We start from the raw sequence: 21,722 nt of genomic DNA on the forward strand, positions 1-21,722 counted from the left end.
TCTGCAACTCCTGGACTCAACTGATCCTCCTGCCTTAGCTGCCCAAAGTGCTGGGATTACAGTTGTGACCCCCCACCCCCACCCCGTGCCTGGCCAGCGGCTGCTTTTATACTAAGAAGGCAGAGTTGAGTAGCTGGGACAAAAACCCTATCAGCCACAAAGCGAGAATATTTGCTGTCTGGCCCTTTGCAAAAAGTGTTTGTCGACCCTTGATCTAGCGGTTCAATGTCTAATTGTTTAGAGGCTGAGATAGGGCAGGAGGGTGGGTCCCAGGACTATCAGGTTAGAGTTAGGGGAAGGTCACTTTCCTAAGGGTGGGGAGGAGGGAGGGCTGACCTGTGACCAAGAGCAGAGCGTCATCTCCAGGCATTGTGCCCGTCCTCACCCACGTCACTGTGGCAAGTCGGCCAGGTGCCTGGCTCCCCCCAGCCCCAGCCCGAGCGAACTTTGTTGGAATGACAAGCGGTGTTGTGTGGGCATTGGGAGGGGACACATTGCTGGTGGGAGAAGCCATTAGATCCGGCAGCCGAGGCTTGAGAGAACAGGGAAGTGGATGGGGGTGAGGACGCAGAGAGGTCAGACCAGGAGCCCTGGAGGCAGGCTGTGGGCAGGAGAGGAGAGGAGGGAGGTGCTGGACTTGCAGTGGGTGCTCGAAGGCCGACCGTGTGGCACACCCTGCCGGACCGGACTCGGTGGTGAACAGACCCGTTAAAACTCTGGAAGTTCGCACTGCAGCGGGCAGATGATAGTCCAGACAGCAGGGGTAGAAGAACGTAGCCGGTGCCTGCTGGGAGACAGGACATCTGAAGTGCTGTGGGGGGCAGGTGGTAGGGAAGACACACCCTAGCTGAAGTGTCCCATCATTCCTGGGAGCAGTGATGTGTCCCAGCTGAGCACTGAAGGATGCTGGGTGTCACAGGGGTTGCATCAAGGAACTGTTTGTGTCTAGTACAGCTCAGGGGACAAAAGTAAGAGACACTGAGGAGCGAGGTGGGGACTAATCATTGGATCACAGGGTCTGCACTGGGTAGGGCGTCGTGTGGATAGGTTTTGTTTTAGCCAAGGACAGGAGAGAGACAGACAGGGATACATTAGGCTGAGGTCAGGGGCCACATGGGGTGTGGTGGGCTCACGTGGGGCAGCAGCAGGCATGCGGAGGAAGCACCCACCATCTGAATTTTGCAGTGGGAAGGGTGGGTCTGGACTGGGGGCACCTCTCAGAACTGTGCTGCTGGCTGGTTGGGAGGGAGGCAGGTACCTGGTGTCCAAGCATCACCTCTCACCCACCATACTTTGTTAAATCCCTACGCCCATCTCCCTCTACCCTGCCCAGCTCTGCTGGGCTCAGTAGTTGGGACAAGTCTCTCTGGGTGAGAGAGGGGCTGGTTTGGACCCAATACTGAACTTCATCTTGGCCCTTGCCAGGAGCTGTGAAAGTGGTGCCTCCAGGCTCCTGGACTCTACCTCTGCTGTTCTTTGGATTTCTGGTGAATCACCTAAGAGTCAGTCTTCAGATCGTGGTGGGGACCAAGTCATTTAGGGTCTAGTCCCTGCCTCCCACTCTCCAATGATGAAAGAAAGTAGAAGTTCCCCAATCTTCATCTCCCACAGACACCAGAAGGTGGAGATGTCGCAGGCGGGATCCCCATTTATGGGACACCAAGCGAAGGCTGAAAGGCTGGGGAGCTGGTTCTGTGGGTCCCAGCAGCCCCACCCCAATTCCGATTCAGAAAGAGAACGTGCCGCCCACGCACGTGGAGGAGCTGCTCAGCCTCTGTCTCCCTGGGCCCATCCTATCCTTCCCTTCTGTCACTGAGGACCATGACTCAGGGTGGGGTGTCCACTAACTCCACAGGGGTCGAGGTTAAACAGCAGGAAGGACATACAGCACCATCTCCAGGCTGGCTGTTCTAGGAGCCAGCCCATAGACTCCGTCTCTTCCCAGGCTTACTGCCTGGAATTGCTGGATTCACCTTCACATCCTTAAAGGTCGTCCTGTCCTGTTTGCTCTGGCAGCACCCTGGCTTGCAGGGGCGGAGGAGCCATTGTCTTTTACGAGAAAGGTTCTCTCTCTCTCAAGTTGCAGGGAAAGTGTGTCTGAGGCTACTGGAACTCTAACCAGATTTGCGAAATCACTCTACTCTGAATGCCTGTGAATGGAGAAACAGGCAGGGTTATACCATTGATTGCTGGCTTATTTCACATTGTTAGGAGCGTGGGGTTTAAATGACAGCCCCTTGGCAAATAGGCTTTTGTGCCGTGTGGCCAGCCCGAGTTAATCCTCTGCCTCCCGTTCTCTGCTTGCAGCCTTATGATCTCATTGCGTCCCCCTCCGCCCACCAGACTTGGACTTCAGATCTGACCCCAGACCTGCCAGCTACCTCGGGAGGGCCCACCTCCCCACCCGTCCAGCAAAATGCCGATCCTCAAGCAGCTGGTGTCTAGCTCGGTGCACTCCAAGCGCCGTTCCCGAGTGGACCTCACGGCCGAGATGATCAGCGCGCCGCTGGGTGACTTCCGCCACACCATGCATGTCGGCCGGGCTGGAGATGCCTTTGGGGACACCTCCTTCCTCAATAGCAAGGCTGGCGAGCCCGATGGTGAGTCCCTGGATGAGCAGGCCTCCTCTTCATCTTCCAAACGCAGTCTCCTGTCCCGGAAGTTCCGGGGCAGCAAGCGGTCACAGTCGGTGACCAGGGGGGACCGGGAGCAGCGGGACATGCTGGGCTCCCTGCGGGACTCGGCCCTCTTCGTCAAGAATGCCATGTCTCTGCCCCAGCTCAATGAGAAAGAGGCCTCAGAGAAGGGCACCAGTAAGCTGCCCAAGAGCCTGTCGTCCAGCCCTGTGAAGAAGGCCAATGGTGGGGAGGATGGCGAGGAGGCGGGTGTGGAGGAGGCAGTACCCCGTCGGAATGGGGCCATGGGTCCCCATTCCCCAGACCCCCTCCTCGACGAGCAGGCCTTTGGGGACCTGACGGATCTCCCAGTCGTGCCCAAGGCCAGCTACGGCATGAAGCACGCGGAGTCCATCATGTCCTTCCACATCGACCTGGGGCCCTCTATGCTGGGTGATGTCCTCAGCATCATGGACAAGGAGGAATGGGACCCCGAGGAGGAGGAGGGCGGTTACCACGGCGATGAGGGCGCTGCTGGCACCATCACCCAGGCTCCCTCGTACACCATGGCTGCCACTCCCCTGGCAAGGCAAGAAGGCAAAGCCGGCCCAGACTTGCCCTCCCTCCCCTCCCATGCTCTGGAGGATGAGGGGTGGGCAGCGGCCGCCCCCAGCCCTGGCTCAGCCCGAAGCGTGGGCAGCCACACCACACGGGACAGCAGCTCCCTCTCCAGCTGCCCCTCGGGCGTCCTGGAGGAGCGCAGCCCTGCCTTCCGGGGGCCAGACAGGGCCCGGGCTGCTGTCTCGAGGCAGCCAGACAAGGAGTTCTCCTTCATGGACGAGGAGGAGGAGGATGAAATCCGCGTGTGAGCAGACAGCGGGTGGCCACCCGGAGCTCTCGGCTGCTTCTTCTCCCTGCCTGCACCCCACTATGACCTTTGACCCTACGGTGTAGGGGCAGCCAGGAGCCTTGCTTTGAACCGTGGACCCTGGACCTTGTAGATGAAGGACATTGGCCTGGCCCTCGGGTCTTCAGAGGACTTGAGGTGCTGGCATGGGTGCCGGCTGGCTGCCTGACTTCATCACGCTCCCTGCACTTGGGCTGCGTGGGACAAGGGCTGTTTTCACAGCAGGAATCGGCTTTCCTCTCTCGGCCTCCCTTTCTTCCACCCAGGCCTCAAATGGATGCCAGATGCCGACCTGAGTTCCTGCCACGTGCAGCCAGTGGGTCAGCCAGGAGGCAGCCTCAGCTCCAGGGCTGAGGACACTCGGCTCCCCTTTTCTCTGCTGGCGTTTCTGCTGTGCTCAGAGATGGCTGCTGGGGATGCAGCTGCAGCGGGAGGAAGGAGGGGGTCTTTCCTCTCACCCCTCCCTGCTCCACCCCAACCGCTGTCCTGGAAGTCTGGAACCCCTCGGAGCTGAGCTGGACCAGGGGCAGCCGCGAACGTGTGCACTAAACGCAGCCCTTTCCCGGGGAAGAGATCAGGATGGGGAATAGAAGGAAAGCCCTCAGGCTTCTGAAATTGCAAGAAGGGACCCTTCCAGGATGACACTAGGAACAGGGCTAGGGCCCTCACTCAGTCCCTGGGAGCTCCTTTGTTCTTTATTATTATGTTTAAATCCTTATAGAGCAGTATCAGGACAGCGTTAATAGGTCTGCCGCAGAAGGAGAATCAATCCTTTTAGAAAACCTTTATACTAAGCTTCCTCTTTGAAATTCACAGTGGCGACGAGTGGGCTGGAGTCTGGGACATCCATGGCAAAGACACCAGCTCCACTTTAGCGCTTCCCAACTTGATTTAGAATGACACGGGGTGGGTGCCCGGTGTGTGTTTTCCCTACCCACCCCCCATAGCTATTAACAACTGAGGAAGGCCAGTGTAGAACATTTTTGGAGAATGATTTTTTTTTTTAAATAATCATTCCTATGGGAGGAAAAGTTTTTTTTTTTTTTTGGGTAGTTATTCCCTCCCTCTCCCCCACCCCACACCCTCGGTACTGACTACTTTCCCTTCCTTTCTCAGGCCTCCCCCCTCCATACTTCTGAGGCCAGGGGTGCCAGATTTAGCAAAACCAAAACAGGGTTCAGAGTTAAATGCGAATTTCAGGTAAACAAAAAATAATTTTCTCAAATTAATATGCCCCCACGCAATATTTAGAACACTTAGGCCAAAAGTTGTTTGTTTTTCTGAAATTCAGGTTTCTCTCTGAGTCCTGTAACTCTCCTGAAGGGACTGAGCAGAAGCTCGGGGGTGACCCCCAAGGTTGACTGCCGGTTATTCTTCTGTGCTGGGAATAGCTCGACCCACCTCCCTGTGTCCCTGTAGCCAGCGTGGGGAGGAGAGAGACGAGCCAACCACAACCACGGGCGTCCCCATGGAGACTCTGGCCTGGCCTCCCCTCTCTTGCCTGACGAGACACTAACTTAGTTCCTGGTTCGGTGCCCTGTTGGTGCTCCTGTTTCCAATAGCTTAACGCCCACAGTGGGGGAGGAATCGCAGGGGCTGTGCGCCCCGCCAGCTGCCCTCAAATCCCATCCAGGCGAGTTCCAGACTCTAAACTGAATTTTTTTTCATGATATTGTCAAAGCAATGAGGAATCATTAAAGAAAAAAAAAAAAAGCCCTTTACAGCTCGCCTGGTATCTGTCTCTGCTTTTTGTGAGGGCTATTTCAGGATGGGGGTGGGATCTGGACCTGGGTCCTGGGGCTGTCCATGGGGGCCTGAGGTGGCTTCTGTCTCTCTGTCCCTGGGGACCCGCCTCTGCTTCGATGCTGTCTGCCTAGGCGGGCCACTTAAGAATTTGGGGACACAGGTGTCCCAACTGCCATCTCTTGTAGGCCCTTGGCACTTGGTCAGCTAGCTATTCTGTGCCTCCCTCTTCTCTGTAAAATGGGTATCCTGCCACTCTTAAAGGGCTGGGGCACAGACACAGTGAAGTGGGCTTTTCTGGTTTTGTGTTTTTTTTTTGTTTGTTTTTTTTTTTTTTTTGGTGGTGGTGGATTTTTTAATCGAGACAGAATCCCACACTGTTGCCCAGGCTATAGTGCGGTCTCGCAATCTTGGCTTGCTGCAACCTCCACCTCCCAGGTTCAAGCGATTCTCCTGCCTCAGCCTCCCAAGTAGCTGGAATTACAGGCATGTGCCACCACACCCAGCTAATTTTAATTTTTGTTTTTTTAGTAGAGATGGGGTTTCACCACGCTGTCCAGGCTGGTCTCAAACTCCTGACCTCAAGTGATCTACCCACCTCAGCTGGGATTACAGGTATGAGCCACCTGCCGGCCGACGTGGCCTTTCTGTACAGTTGTGCTTAGGACTAGAGTGACTGTGTCCTCCCCAGCCCCCAGGTGTCCTGGTGCACGGGACTGTCACCGCCAGAAAGTGGCTGGCACTGCAGGCAGGCTCTGTGCACAGCTGGGAGTGGGGCTGCCACCTCCTCTTGCCCTTTTACTGTAAAGCCCAGAAAATAAGCTTACAGGTGGCAGGTCCTTGGTCTAACCTGGCTCTTCAGGGAGACAGAAGCTCCACTTCCTCATTTCCAAATGAAGAAATGTGCTCAGAGAAGCCTTGGGGTCGCCTTCTCTCACATCCAGAATTCATTCAAAACTCCTGCCCTTCTTACCCCCACCACTCCTGGGCACATCAAAGCCCTGGGAAATGAAGTCACGGGGTGAGGGTTCAGTGGCCCCTGCATCCCCGCTGCCCCGCCCCTTCACCTGCTGCCCCGCCCCTGCACCTGTTGCCCCGCCCCTGCACCTGTTGCCCCGCCCCTGCACCACCACCTCCTTTCCTCGCACCGTGTTCGCCTCTGCCTGGGCAGCCTCAGAAGGGAACCCCAGTCTGCGCAGGGATGGCTCACTGCTTCCTGAAGCCCCTGTTTGCTCTCAGGAAATCTTGGGGACCCCAATGTGGCTGAGTTCCTGGTGGAAACCCTGCCCCTCCCCTGAGCATCCACAGAGAAATGTGGGTTCCCTGCTCATCTGCCTGGGACGCAATTAGAGGCATAATTAAAATGTCACTCAGGTCTCTTTGTCCCTAGACAGGCTCATGCCCGTGGGGAGTTACGAGCAGGGCTTTCTGGCTGCCCCAAGGGAAGAAGACAGAGGGAGGAGGGCTGCAGCCCAGTGGGAGACGGGTTCCTAGGGGCTACGGTCTTGCTCAGGGATGACTGCCGAAGGGAGGTACTCTTCAGGCGAAGCCCAGGCAGGTGAGTAGGGACTGTGCCTGCCAGAGTGAGGCTTCCCAAGAGAGAGAAATGACTACCTACACCGACTAACCAGGGACTCGGAGGGGCCAAGAAAAGCCACCGACCCCAAACCCCAGAATTTGTTGCTTGGCCATTGATGGAAAAAGCTCTGAGCATTCAAGAAGACCCAGGGACCTGGCTTGATTTGCAGTTTTAAGGAGCTTCTGGCTGGGGGTTCAGTGGACCCAGGGGACAAGGATGAGAGGGGCAGCCAGAACCAGCCGAGCCACAGAGCTCAGTCAAGATTTGCTGGGTGCCAGGCACCGTGGCTCATGCCCATAATCCTAGCACTTTGGGAGGCTGAGGCAGGAGGATCCCATGAGGCCAAGAGTTTGAGATCAACTTGGGTAACAGCGAGACAACATCTCTACCATATATATATATATATGTACATTTTTTTTTTTTTGAGACAGAGTCTCACACTGTCACCCAGGCTGGAGTGCCATGGCGTGATCTTAGCTCACTGCAACCTCCGCCTCCAGGGTTCAAGCAATTCTCCTGCCTCAGCCTCCCAAGAAGCTGGGATTACAGGTATGCACCACGATGCTTGGCTAATTTTTTGTATTTTTAGTAGAGACGGGGTTTCATTATGTTGGTCAGGCTGGCCTCAAACGCCTGACATCATGATCCACCCGTCTCAGCCTCCAAAAGTGCTGGGATTAGAAGCATAAGCCACCGTGCCCAACCAATGAATTTTTAAAAAATGATCCGCTGGGTAGCCTTGGGCCAGTTATTCTCTCGCTCCAATTGGCTTCAGCTTCTCTATCTTTAAAATTAGGCAGTAGCTCAGTTGTTTTCAACTTTTTACCAGAAGCTTTGTTTGCAACGAGGTCATGCTATTTTTTTTAATTGATTTTTCTTTTTTTTTTTTTTTTTTTTAGTCAGATTCTTTCTCTGCTGCCCACGCTCGAGTGCAGTGGCACGATCTTGGCTCACTGCAGCCTCTGCCTCCCAAGTTCAAGCAATTCTCCTGCCTCAGCTTCCTGGGTAGCTGGGATTACAGGTGCACACCACCACATCCCACTAAATTTTTTTGTATTTTTAGTAGAGGCAGAGTTTCACCATGCTGGCCAGGCTGGTCTTGAACTCCTGAACAGGTGATCTGCCTGCCTTGGCCTCCCAAGGTGTTGGGATTACAGGCGTGAGCCACTGCACCCGGCCTTTTATAATTGATGATTTATTTATTTATATTTTATTTTATTTTGAGACAGAGTTTTGCTCTTTTGCCCAGGATGCAGTGCCATGGCTCCATCTCAACTCACTGTAACCTCCACCCGCTGGGTTCAAGCAATTTTCCTGCCTCAGCCTCCCAAGTAGCTGGGATTACAGGCACCCGCCACCATATCTGGCTAATTTTTGTATGTTTTAGTAGAGACGAGGTTTCACCATGTTGGCCAGGCTGGTCTCGAACTCCTGACCTTAGGTGATCTACCCACCTCAGCCTCCTAAAGTGCTGGGATTACAGGCATGAAACACTGCGCCTGGCCCCTGCTCATTTTAGACTGAGGCTGGGAGAACAAGTGATTGGCCAAAGTCCCGAGAGTGGATCGGAGCTGAGCAGGTGGAATTCTCTGGGCTGGCCTGGGTGCTGCAGCCTGGCAGATGAAGGACAGGTTGAGAGGTGGCGTGAGCAGCAGACTGCGTGCAGAGCTGGGAGTGGTGTAGCTGCAGGGATGGCTGGAAGATCCCGGAACGCAGGGTGAGATGAAGGGGTGGGCCTTTCCAGGTGTGTGCGGTACTCCCCACCCCCTCCCTGGCTCCCCTCAACCCTCATACGACAGACTCCCCAAGGCCCGCACTCCCTCCACACTTGGGCAGGTGCCCTTCCTGGCACACCCCTCACCTGCAGCACTTAACATATACACAATCTCCCTGAGCCCTGAAGGCCCTGATTTAAGATGCCAGAAGTAAAAGTTAGGAATGAAAATGGGAGAGCTTATCTTCCTTCTTCCTCCTTCCTTTCTTCTCTAGGCCCCATGGCTTCCTGCCAAGAGACAGATGGGAAAGTAGGAAGAGTATTTTCGTGGGAGGGAGTGATGCTTACAGGCAGATGGACGCTGGCTCTGCCTCTAAAACCTGTTGCTCTAACCTACTGAGCTGCTGTTCTCCACAGTGAGACTCCCAGGAGAGAGGGGAGGAGCCAAGGCTAGCTGCCTTCCCTGGCCAGAATCCAACCCTAAATGATACTTGGCATGTTAAAAAATACTTGTCAAGGCCACAGGGCTCTGATGAGTCTTGTTTTCTTTCACTGCCCTGTTTTCTTTCAAAAAGGTTTAGAGACAGCTTACAAAAATACATAAAATACAATAGGATAAAAATAGATCACAGAGAAAACACTGGAACAAACAGTACAAGGAACCCAGAGGGTAGGACACAGCAATGTTCTTTGGCTGGGCCTCCGCAGTTCCCAAAGGTGGGCTGCAAACAGGATTCTGAGCTTCCTATCAGTCAAAGCAAAGAGGGAAATCCTCTGGTTTTGAGACTCACAAAATCCACAAGGTTAAAACCAATCCTGGCTGGGAATACAGGCATGTGCCACCATACCTGGCTGAATTTTTTTTTTTTTTTTTTTTTTGAGATGGAGTCTCGCTCTGTCACTCACGCTGGAGTGTAGCGGCATGATCTTGGCTCACAGTAACCTCCACCTCCTGAGTTCAAAAGATTCTCCTGCCTCAGCCTCCTGAGTAGTTGGGATTACAGGCACCCGCCACCATGCTGGTATTTTAGTAGAGACCAGTCTTCACCATGTAGGCCAGGCTGGTCTTGAACTCCTGACCTCAGGTGATCCTCCCACCTTGGCCTCCCAAGTGCTGGGATTATAGGTGTAAGTCACTGCACCTGACCTCAACAACAGTCTTACAATAGAGTGCTATGGTCGGAATGTTTACGTTCCCCTCAAATTCATATGTTGAAATCCTAACCTCCAAGGTGACGGTATTTGGAGGTGGTGCCCTTGGGATGTGATCAGGGCAGGAGATGGAGGCCTCATGAATAGGATTAGTGCCCTAATAAAAGATGCCTCAGAGAATTGACCTGTCCTTCCCCCATGTGAGGACAAAGCAGGAAGGTGCCATCCATGTGCTGAGAAGCAGGCACCACATGTGTTGGCTTTTTTTTTTTTTGAGACAGAATCTCGCTCTGTCACCCAGCCTGGAGTGCAGTGTCATGATCTCGGCTCACTGCAACCTCCGCCTCCCAAATTCAAGCAATTCTCCTGCCTCAGCCTTCCGAGTTGCTGGGACTACAGGTGGGTGTCACCACACCCGGTTACAATTTGTGTTTTTTGGTAGAGATGGGGTTTCACTGTGTCGACCAGGCTGGTCTCAAACTCCTGAACTCAAGTGATCTGCCCGCCTCAGCTTTCCAAAGTGCTGGGATTACAGGTGTGAGCCACCGTGCCCAGCAAATTTTTGTTGTTTATAAGCTACCCATGGTACATTGTTTATAGCATCCCAAATGGACTAAGTGAGACACAAATACAGTCATACAAACCCTAACAGCCACTTTCTACAGAGGTGCTCAGGATAAACGGAGGGCTTGATGCCAAGGCACAGATCAATAAAGCCAAGTCTATGGAGGGCAGACCCATGTGATCCAAGAGACACAATTTAGATTCTCTCAGAGAAGGGTTCGTCAACCCCAACGCCACTGACATTTGGGGCTGCTCATTCATTGTTAGTGGGAACTCACCTGCGCGTGGTTAGGGTGTTTGCAGCATCCCTGAGCTCTACCTGGTAGACACTAAGCACTCTCTCAAATTGTGACAGTTAAAAATGTCCCCAGGCCGGGCTTGGTGGCTCATGCCTATAATCCCAGCACTTTGGGAGGCCAAGGCAGTTGGATCACTTGAGCCCAGGAGTTCAAGACTTGGCCATCATGGTGAAACCTGGTCTCTACAAAACATATAAAAAAATTAGCCAGGTGTGGTGGTGTGCCCCCATGGTCCCAGCTACTGGGGAGGCTGAGGTGGGAGGATCCATGAGCCTAGGAGCCTGAGGCTGCAGTGAGATGTGATCACACCACTGCTCTTCAGCCTGGGCAACAGAGTGAGACCCTGTTTCAAAAAAAAAAAGTCCTGGGACATTGCCAAATGTTCTATTGGAGGCTGAAAACCATTGCTCTTAGAGATGTGAGCCACATTCTTAAAAGGTTGGTGCAAAAGTAATTGTGGGCCGGGTACAGTGGCTCATGCCTGTAATCCCAGCACTTTGGGAGGCCGATGCAGATGGATCACTTGAGGTCAGGAGTTCGAGGCCAGGCTGGCCAACACAGCAAAACCCTGTCTCTACTAAAAATACAAAAATTAGTTGGGCATGGTAGCACAAGCCTATAATCCTAGCTACTCGGGAGGCTGAAGCAGGAGAATCACTTGAGCCCAGGAGGCAGAGGTTACAATGAGCTGAGATTTCGCCGCTGCACTCCAGGCTGGGTGACAGAGCAAGATTCTGTCTCAAGAAAAAGCAAAAGAAAAAAAAAGTAATTGCAGGTTTTGCCATAAAAGTAATGGCAAAATATAATGGCCAATCTAAGACTAATAAAAATGTTTTCAGGTCACATGCTTTTATTCAAAGCAAAAGAAAAAAAGATTTATACCATTCCTTGACAGAAAATGTATATACTTACATTTTAAAATTACCTACTTGATTGAAAAAACTGACACTTCCTATTAGTCAGTAAAATGTTTCTACATGGGTATACCTGAGAAGTGGCTGCACCAAGGTAGATTTCTAATTTTTCATCCTGAAGTGAGATTGAGGATTGTGTTGAGAAGGTGGTACGGGCCAGAGGGTTTGTCCTTGTGGACCTAGGGCAGCAAGGGGATTGCATCATCTCCTAGCTGACGTGGAAAATGATCCTGCAACAATATCATTTCTCACAACCATGGTTCTTCCCCAGCCCTCCACCAAATCTGGGTTGACTGCAAAGAGGCTGCCGTTGTATTCTCTGAAAAAAGAAATCTAAGGGCCGGGCATGGTGGCTCATGCCTATAATCCCAGCACTTTGGGAGGCCGAGGCAGGTGGATCACGAGGTCAGGAGTTCAAGACCAGTCTGGCCAAGATGGTAAAACCTCGTTTCTACTAAAAATACCAAAAAAAAAAAAAAAAAAATTACCCAGACATGATGGTGTGTGCCTGTAATCCCAGCTTCCTGAGAGGCTGAGCCAGAGAATTGCTTGAACCCAGGAGGCGGAAGTTGCAGAAAGCCGAGATCGTGCCACTGCCCTCCAGCCTGGGCAACAGAGCAAGATTCTGTCTCGGGGTGGGGGGGAGAAGAAATCTATAGTGCAGACTCCTTTATTCATAAAATACATACTGAGCCCCTGCTATGCACCAAGCACTCTGGGACGTGCTGGGAGGTATAACAGTAGGCAAAGCTGACACAGTCCCAGGGTGGCACCATAACTTACATGGGCCCCTTCCTCCATAAAAATCATTCAGATTGGCTGGGCACGGTGGCTCATGCCTGTAATCCCAGCACTTTAGGAGGCTGAGGCGGGCCGATCACGAGGTCAGGAGATTGAGACCATCCTGGCCAATATGGTGAAAACCCATCTCTACTAAAAATATAAAAATTAGCCAGGCATGGAGGCACAAGCCTGTAATTCCAGATACTTGGGATGCTGGGGCAGGAGGATCGCTTCAACCTGGGAGGTAGAGGTTGCAGTGAGTTGAGATCACACCACTGCACTCCAGCCTGGTGACAGAGGGAGACTCCTTCTCAAAAAACAAATTGTTACAATTACATTTATGACTCTGTGTCACTATAAACCTACAGGTTCACGTATTTTCTTCCAATTTTAAAAGAAATTAAAGCATGTTTGTGGGCCCCTAAAAGAACAGAGGGTTCTGGTGCCGTGTCCACAGAACCGTTGGAGAAGTCACCTGGATGGGCTCTGGCCTTAGAGGTTTGGGTTGGAGGGCTTGGGAAACAGACACTCAACAAGCAAGAAGATAAGTAAACGCAGCAAACATGGTGTTGACTCGAAGGAAATACACAGCTGGATGCTGGGAGGGAGAATGACCCAGGCCTCACTGTGGATAAGGTCACTGGGGGCTGGCTGTAGTGGCTCACGCCTGTAATCCCAGCATCTTGGGAAGCCAAGGTAGGTGGACTGCTTGAGCCAGGAGTTTGGGCAACATAGTGTGGGAAGTGGAAAAGCTCCTCTTCAAAGTTTCCTTTCTTTTTAAAGAATAATAATAACGTTAGAAATAATGGTCTCTTTTAAAGACGAACTTTCTTCAAAGCCTTCTTGCTTTTTGCTAGTGGCTCTTTGTTAAGCCCTACCCTATGTAGCTGTTAGACCTGCTCACAGCCACGTAGGGCGTTCTGTGTCCTTGTACTTTAACCAAGATATCTGTGCCGGACGTGCTCACAGGCATGTCCCAGCTTGCATCCTATGCGCCTTCCTTATTTGGAATTCCTTTTGTTTTTCATTGCTTTCACTGTTTAGAAAAGTTTTACATTGTTAGCCAATCAAGTCTTAGTTTTAGATTGTGAAGTCTGGCTCCAGTCAACACAGATCAGACCCAGCAGTAAGGACGACCCCAGATGCGTAAAAGATAAATATGTCTGCTTTCCTTTGTTCGTTGTACTTTCAAGGCGAGATGGCTAACAGAAGCACCCTTTCTGCAGAAAGTGAAATGGCCTTGCTGAGAGATCCTTTGTCTCAGTGCTGATTTTTCCTTGCGGCACAGAGCATCTGTTTCCAACAATAATGAGGCTCCATTTCTACAAAAAATAAGCTCGCTGGGCATGGTGGTGCGTTCCTGTAGCCCCAGCTACTTGGGAGGCTGAGGTGGGAGGATCACTTGGGCCCCGGAGTTGAGGCTGCAGTGAGCCATGATCACACCACTGTACTCCAGCCTGGGTGACAGAGTGAGACCCTGTCTCAAAGGTCATGGGGGATAAGTGCTCCCTGAAGAAGTGGCAGTTAAGTCAGACCCAGGGGACGAGGAGTATGGGATGTGAAGGGCAGAGACAAGCATGTTTAGGGAATCAAAGATTCAGTTGGCTTTTGGCCCGAGCGTCTGGGCAGCTGTACTCTTTCTGAGCAGGAAAGATTGAGGGAAGGCTGGATTTGGGGGAGTTCAAGTTTGGTCTCAGATACATGGAAGCTGATTCTAATGGAGATGGCCAGCTGTTGTGAAGCGAGTGTTATGGACCAAATGCTTGTGTCCTCTCAAAACTCATACATGGAAGCCTTAATCCCGGTGTGATGGTATTAGGAGCTGGGGGTCTTTGGGAAGTGATTATGTTTAGATAAGGTCCTGAGGGTGGAGAACCCAGGATGGAATCAGTGTCTTTGTAAGAAGAGGATGAGGCCAGGACTCAGTCTCCCTATCCTGAGCTTGTGAGGACATAGCAAGAAAGTGGCCATCTGCCAGCCAGTAAGAGAGCCCTCCCTGGGAACAAAATCCACCAGCACCTTGATCTTGGACTTCCTAGAACTAAGAGAAATAAGGGTCTGTTGCTTTTCTTTTTCTTTTTCTTTTTTTTTTTAACAGAGTCTCACTCTGTTGCTCAGGCTGGAATGCAACGGCACAATCTCAGCTCACTGCAACTTCCACCTCCCAGGTTCAAGTGATTCTCCTGCCTCAGCCTCCCGAGTACAGTAGCTGGGATTATAGGCACATGACAGTACCCCCAGCTAATTTTTGTGTTTTCGGTAGAGACCAGGTTTCACCAGGTTGGCCAGGCTGGTCTCGAACTCCTGATCTCAGGAGATTCACCCACCCCAGCCTCCCAAAGTGCTGGGATTACAGGCTTGAACCACCATGCTCAGCCAAATGTCTGTTGCTTCGATCACTGTCCACAGTATTTTGTTACAGCAGCCTGAGCTGACTGAGACAGGGAAAAACTGCCTCCTTGTCTGGAGAAAATGCATCCAGGAGGGGAGCCATCAGGTGAGGACATGGAATTCAAAGCCTCACCAAGAGGAGAGAGCAAAGACAGCGCTGAGTCTGATGAGCCCCCGACAGGAGGGACGGTCAGGTGGGGGGGCCTTGGTCCGCCATGCTCTACTGAGTCTCCCTCCAGCACCCCCTCCAGGGTCAGGGTGGTTTATCCAGGCGGGGAGTGAGTGGGGGCCGCCCTCTGCCTCCCACTCCCGCTGCCCACACACACCGGGCTTTGCACACAGAGCGGGCACAATTGACTCCTTGTCAGTAGTCGGGGCCTGGAGGGTTTTTCCATCATACTCTGTCTGTCTGCCTCGTGACCCAAGAATTATTTAGAGATAACAGACCGGAGGGCAGTCTGTGGTGATGAAAATAGAGTTTTTCTTCCAGACTCAATTGACCCAAAGACAGATCAAACTTGTGACCTTGAACCCGCCATCCATCAAAGTGAGCACCCTGGGCCACAGCTGGGAGAATTAATCCACCATAGTGTCCACAGTCAGCGGGCAGGTCCCTGTTCTACAGAAACTTCCCTCTCCCCTCCTCCACGTAGAGGTAGGGGGTCATGCGTCCCCAGGGGAACACAGGACCATCCACTGGGGCACAAGAATAAATATGAAAACTTCGTTGATAATTGTGGTTTATCTTGACCTTCTACATTTTTCTGTTTTAGAAAGTACAGGATAAAGCAGGGCTGGAGAAAGAACACCTCCTTTCCTGGAGCTGCTTTTCTTTTTTCTTTTTTTTTGAGATGGAGTTTCACTATTGTTGCCCTAGCTGGAATGCAAATGGTGCGATCTCAGCTCACTGCAACCTCCATCTCCTGGGTTCAAGTGATTCTCCTGCCTCAGCCTCCTGAGTAGCTGTGATTACAAGTATGTGCCACCATGCCTGGCTAGTTTTTTGTATTTTTACTACAGATGGGGTTTCACCATGTTGGTCAGGCTGGTCTCGAACTCCTGACCTAGGTGATTCACCTGCCTCAGCCTCCCAAAATTCTGGGATTACAGGCATGAGTCACCTTCCCTGGCTACTTCTTCTTCTTCTTTTTTTTTTTTTTTTTGAAACAGAGTCTCACTCTGTGTCCCAGGCTGGAGTGCAATGGTACGATCTTGGCTCACTGCAACCTCTACTTCCCAGATTCAAGTGATTCTCCTGCCTCAGCCTCCTGAGTAGCTGGGATTACAGACGCTTGCTACCACACCCAGATAATTTTTGTATTTTTAGTAGAGACGCGGTTTCACCATGTAGGCCAGGCTGGTCACAAACTCCTGACCTCAAGTGATCCACCTGCCTCGGCCTCCAAAAGTCCTGGATGACAGGTGTGAGCTGCCACGTCTGGGCTAGAGCTGCTTTTCAGCCAATTCTAGATTCTGGCATTCGGGCTGCCTTCTCCGGAGAGTGGCCCCATGACTTTGCAGTCCGAGGGCTCTTTCTAAAATGCAAATCTCAACCAGTGCAGTGGCTTATACCTATAATTCCAGCCCTTTGCAATCTCAGCCCTTTGGGAGGCCGAGGCAGGAAGATCACTTGAGGTCAGGAGTTCGAGACAAGCCTGGCCAACATGGTGAAACCTTGTCTCTACTAAAAATACAAAAATTAGCCAGGCATGGTATAGCACACCTGTAATCCCAGCTACTCGGGAGGCTGAGGCCAGAGAATCACTTGAACCCAGGAGGTGGAGGTTGCAGTGAGCAAGATTTCACCATCGCATTCCAGTCTGGGTGACAGAGTGAGACTCCACCTCAAAAATAAAAAACAGGCTAGGTGCAGTGGCTCACACCTGTAATCCCAGCACTTTGGGAGACTGAGGCAGGCGAATCACGAGGTCAAGCAATCGAGACCATCCTGGCCACCATGATGAAACCCCATCTCTACTAAAAATACAAAAATTAGCAGGGTGTGGTGGTGAGTGCTTGTAATCCCAGCTACTTGGGAGGCTGAGGCAAGAGAATCGCTTGAACCCAGGAGGCGGAAGTTGCGGTGAGCCGAGATGGCACAGCTGCATTTCGGCCTGGTGACAGAATGAGACTCCGTCTCAAAAAATAAATAAATAGCTGGGTGTGGTGGCTCACGCCTGTAATCCCAGCACTTTGGGAGGCCGAGGTGGGTGGATCACCTGAGGTCAGGAGTTCGAGACAAGCCTGGCCAACGTGGAAAGATCCTGTCTCTACTAAAAAAAAAAAATACAAAAATTAGGCAGGTGTGATGGTACATGCCTGTCATCCCAGCTACTCAGGTGGCTCATGGCCCCTTCCTCCAGCTTCAAAGCCAGCAATGCAGCATCTTCACATCTCTCTCCGCTTTCCTCTCTTCCTCTGTGTCTCTCCCTTCCTCTGACCCTCCTGCCTCCTTCTCATAAGGATTCTTGTGGTGCTATTGGGCCACAGATAATCCAGATAAAATTCTTAACTTAATAGCTTCAGCAAGGTCCCTTTTACCTTGTAAGGTAACATATCCACAGGTTCTGGAAATTAGGACGTGGGCATCTTTGGATGGGAGCACATTATTCTACTGACTGCAATCTCCTAGGCTAGTGGCTATGTCTTTTTTGTTCTGTGTCTTCCAGAGACAACAGCAGTTAAAAAATACTTTTTTGAGTGAGTGAATGAGTGAGTGAGCAAATGAGTGAATGAAAGAATGAATGAATGAGTGAATGAGAGAGTGAGTGAAGGAGTGAGTGACTGAATGAGTGAATGACTGAGTGAATAAATGAGTAAGTGAGTGAGTGAATGAGTAAGGGAACGAGTGAGTGAATGAGTGAGTGAATAAGTGAGTGAATAAGTGAATCAGTGAGTGAATGAATGCGTGAATGAGTGAGTGGATGAGTGAATGAGAGAATGAGTGAAAGAATGAGTGAATGAGTGAGTGAGTGAATGAGTAAGGGAACGAGTGAGTGAATAAGTGAGCAAATAGTGAGCAAATAAGTGAGTGAGCAAATGAATGAGTGAGTAAATAGCTCCCCAGAGGTGGGAGGGTAAGAGCCAGATGTGGGAAGCCGGAGGACTGTGGTTAAGTAGGAGAAGACCAGAGTGTGACCCGAGCTGCCCCACCTGCTACCTCTGCCAACTCAGTTTTGCTGACAGGCCAGGCCTGTGGCTGAGGGTGATAAGTTCCTTTCCCACAGGGCACGGGGTGGGAGCGGGCAGGGGCTGAAGCCTGTGGAATTTCCCTCTAAGCCCAGGAAGGCTTTGGGCAGCCTCTGCTCAGGCTGGAGTGGCTCTGGGCACAGAACCACAGGCAGGGCAGAGGATGACCTGAAGACCAAGTGAAGACACGTGGTGGCAAGAGTGGACAGGGACTGCTATCCGCACACCGCTCTGGACCAGAGCTGACTCCTTAAGCCCAAAATGTCCTATTTCCTTGATGTTTAGACCAAAACTAGAATCTGCATTCTACCTACTCACAGGGACGAGCACAGGCCCAGTAGCTATCTTGGGTCTCGGGGGTCTGGGTGGTCTTCCCAGCCCTGGGGAGGAGGAGCCGTCTCCCACACTGAGCTTGGTAGGCTGGAAGGAGCTGGCTTTGGGGCCATGCACGCCCAAGCTTGTGGTCTTTAGGAAGCACAGCTAAGCCTTTAGTCTCAGCTTTTTTTTTTCCCCCCATTTATTTATTTTATTGCATTTTAGGTTTTGGGGTACATGTGAAGAACATGCAAAATTGTTGCATAGGTACACAGGTGGCAGTGTGATTTGCTGCCTTCCTCCCCATCACCTGCATCTGGCATTTCTCCCCTTGCTATCTCTCCCCAGCTCCCCACCCCCCACCATCCCTCCCCTATTTCCCCCCAACTGACCCCAGTGTGTAGTGCTCCCCTCTCTGTGTCCATGTGTTCTCATTGTTCAACACCCGCCTATGAGTGAGAACATGCGGTGTTTGATCTTCTGCTCTTCTATCAGTTTGCTGAGAATGATGGTTTCCAGGTTCATCCATGTCCCTACAAAGGACCCAAACTCATCGTTTTTGATGGCTGCATAATATTCCATGGTGTATATGTGCCACATTTTCCCTATCCAGTCTGTCGTCGATGGGCATTTGGGTTGGTTCCAGGTCTTTGCTATTGTAAACAGTGCTGCAGTGAACATTCGTGTGCACGTGTCCTTATAGTAGAACGATTTGTAATCCTTTGGATATATACCCAGTAATGGGATTGCTGGGTCAAACAGAATTTCTATTTCTAGGTCCTTGAGGAATCGCCACACTGTCTTAGTCTCAGCTTTTTTCAGTTGCAGAAGAGAACTAATAATAGCTCTTTTCAAGGTTTTGTTGGAATTAGAATACAATGTAAACAATGAAGCTAAACCAATTAAGTCCAAGTAACTGGTGCAAAGGTTGGATTCTAGGCCCCCTTTCCCACATCTACTGGCTATTATATAAGCTCAGGCAGTGGTTTCACTTCTGGGCCTTGGTTTCCTTACCTATAAGACGGGCAGCTCAGAAGTTTGTCGTGAGAATGAGAGGAGCCTCGAATGAGGAGTGTGGGCGGTTTATTAGTCCTGTGGCTACTTCCAAGCCCCAAGGGGAAGTAGATGCCTTTCCTTGGGTGCAGGTGCTAGAACGGATGGACTCCTAGAGGCTGAGTTCCTGCACAGTGACAGAGCAGGACCATCCTGGCTGCTGGGCTCTCCCTGCCCTGCACTTCAAGTGGCTACTGTGAGGCCAACAGCTGTCCCCTCCAAGTGGCATCCTTGGGGCACAAAGGGCAGTGGAGAGAGCAGGGCACACTGGCTCATTGTCTCTGGGACTGAGCAGCAGCAGCTGCGGGTGAGGGGCACCCCTCCTGACCTCCAGCCCCTCCCAACCCCGTGGCTACTTGGCTACCAGGCCATCACTGCCAGATCTTACAGTGGCCCCCAGCCGCACCTGACCGTCATGGGACCCCTTCCCCCACGGCATCTTTTACCAGGGGCCCATAGGAATAACCAATTTTAAGAAGGGATAGGTCCAAGTGCAGTGGCTCACGCCTTTAATCCCAGCACTTTGGTGGGCTGAGGTGGGCAGATCAACTGAGGTCAGGAGTTCGAGACCAGCCTGGCCAACATGGTGAAACCTTGTTTCTACTAAAAATACAGAAAGTGGCCAGGCGTGGTGGCAGGTGCCTGTAATCCCAGCTACTCGGGAGGCTGAGACAGGAGAATTGCTTGAACCCAGGAGATAGAGGTTGCAGTGAGCCGAGGTTTCCCCACTGCACTTCAGCCAGGGCAACAGAGTGAGACTCCATCTCAAAAATAAAACAACAACGGCAACAAAAGACCCCTGTGTCAGGCACCCACGTGTACTTCTCACTGATCCTCAGTCCTCCAGGGACAGAGTATGCATTGGTCCCATTTTACCAATGCAGAATCTGGGGTTGAGAGAGGCGATCAAATGCCTGGCCCAGGATACAGACTGGTAACTGACAAAGCCTAGATTTGAACTCTGGCTTGCCTGATGCCCCTGTCTGCACCGTCACCGCCATAAAGGCAGTGTGCACAGTGGGGAGGAAGGCAGGTACTCTAGATAAAAGAAAGGTGGGCATGGCCACGATCTGCCCAGCAAAGCACTGGCTGCCATTGATCCCAGGCCAGGGGCACGGGCGTGATGACCTTGCCAGGCCCTGCAGCCAGAGAATTCCAAAGCTCCCCCCACCTCCACCCCCGCTTTTCAGAGCAGAGCGTTAATAAAGGGGAAGGAGCTGGATGATGACAGTTCAGGAAATTTGCAGTGGGAGCTAAATGAGGGCCTCATAATGATGGTGATTAAAAATTCACGCTTCTGTTTGTGCAGCGATTTGAGTGTCCACTTAGCACCAGGGATCAATTAATAAACGAAAACACAAGTGCTGGGGATAAGCTCCAGGGCACAGAAGAGGGGATTGTGAGGTTTGAGAGGGGCCAACCCAGGGCTGGGGCACTGCTTTTGATTGTTGTACAATGTGGACACCAGTTCACTTCAAGAGCCATGAGGTGGGGCAGCTCCCCCGGCCTCAGCAAAGCTGAACCGTCACTCAGCTTCTCTGGCTGTCTGTTTGCTCATCTGCAAAAGGGGTGAGGTCTTCCAAAACTGCATTTCTTTCTTACTGTTGGGATAGGGTCTTACTCTGTCACCCAGGCTGGCGTGCAGTGGGGCACTCATGGCTCACCGCAGCCTCGACTTGAGTAGCTGGAGCTACAGACATGCACCACCATGCCCACCTAATAATTTATAAATTTTTTGTAGAGATGGGAGTCCTGCTTTGTTGCCAGGCTGGTCCCGCAGTTCTGGACTCAAGTGATCCTCCCACGTTGGCATCTCAAAATGCTGGGACTACAGGCCTGAGCCACTGCATCTGGCCTGGACCTAGACTTTTTGGGTAACCAGTTCAATTCACTGAAGAAGGTATTTTGAATAAGCAAAAACTATGAATGCAAGCCCCGTTGTTTGTGCACCAAACTAATGACCCGCTGGGAGAAGGGATCTCATCCACATGACACCCACCACATACCTCTGCTGGTCAGGCACCTGGGGCCTTCCCATCCCAATGGGAAGCTGATGGAGGAGGAGAGAAGCTGGGGTGATGGAGGGAGGAGTCTTAGCCCGGAGTCTCCTTCATGTTCATCCCTCATCAATTAACTCTTGCAGGCCACCAGAGTAATAGATAGCTCTTTGGGCCCTATCCCCAGAGCTCTCATGATTTTAAAGAGTCATCCCCAGGCCGGGCACAGTGGCTCATACCTGTAATCCCTGCACTTTGGGAGACTGAGGTGGGCAGATCACCTGAGGTCAGGAGTTCAAGACAAGCCTGGCCAATATGGCGAAACCCTGTCTTTACTAAAAATACCAAAAATTAGCCAGGTGTGGTGGCGGGCACCTGTAACTTCAGCTACTCGGGAGGCTGAGGCAGGAGAATCGCTTGAACCTAGGAGGCGGAGGTTGCAGTGAGCCGAGACTGCGCCACTGCACTCCAGCCTGGATGACACGAGCTAGACTCCCTCTCAAAAAA

The 21,722-nt window shown here is 51.8% G+C and overlaps 1 protein-coding gene and 1 long non-coding RNA gene across 4 annotated transcripts in view; both read left to right on the forward strand.

Annotated features, from left to right (window-relative positions):
- CDC42EP4 (CDC42 effector protein 4) overlaps window positions 1-5,240 on the forward strand; it is a 27,355-nt gene extending 22,115 nt beyond the window's left edge. For all 3 annotated transcript variants that reach the window (XM_032241843.1, XM_032241845.1, XM_032241846.1), the window contains exon 2: window positions 2,308-5,240. In XM_032241843.1, coding sequence (XP_032097734.1) covers window positions 2,417-3,484 — 1,068 coding nt within the window. In that variant the 5' untranslated portion in view covers window positions 2,308-2,416 and the 3' untranslated portion in view covers window positions 3,485-5,240. The remainder of the gene's footprint in view (window positions 1-2,307) is intronic.
- Window positions 1-7,233, forward strand: part of LOC116525724 — a 19,108-nt gene extending 11,875 nt beyond the window's left edge. Inside the window, exon 2 of the long non-coding RNA XR_004257791.1 lies at window positions 5,881-7,233. This is a non-coding gene — a long non-coding RNA (uncharacterized LOC116525724). The remainder of the gene's footprint in view (window positions 1-5,880) is intronic.
- The last annotated feature ends 14,489 nt before the right edge of the window (window positions 7,234-21,722 follow it).

The sequence above is a fragment of the Sapajus apella genome, unplaced genomic scaffold (genome assembly GCF_009761245.1).
Source record: "Sapajus apella isolate SASKATOON/1434 unplaced genomic scaffold, GSC_monkey_1.0 scaffold48, whole genome shotgun sequence".
Lineage (NCBI taxonomy): Eukaryota > Metazoa > Chordata > Mammalia > Primates > Cebidae > Sapajus > Sapajus apella.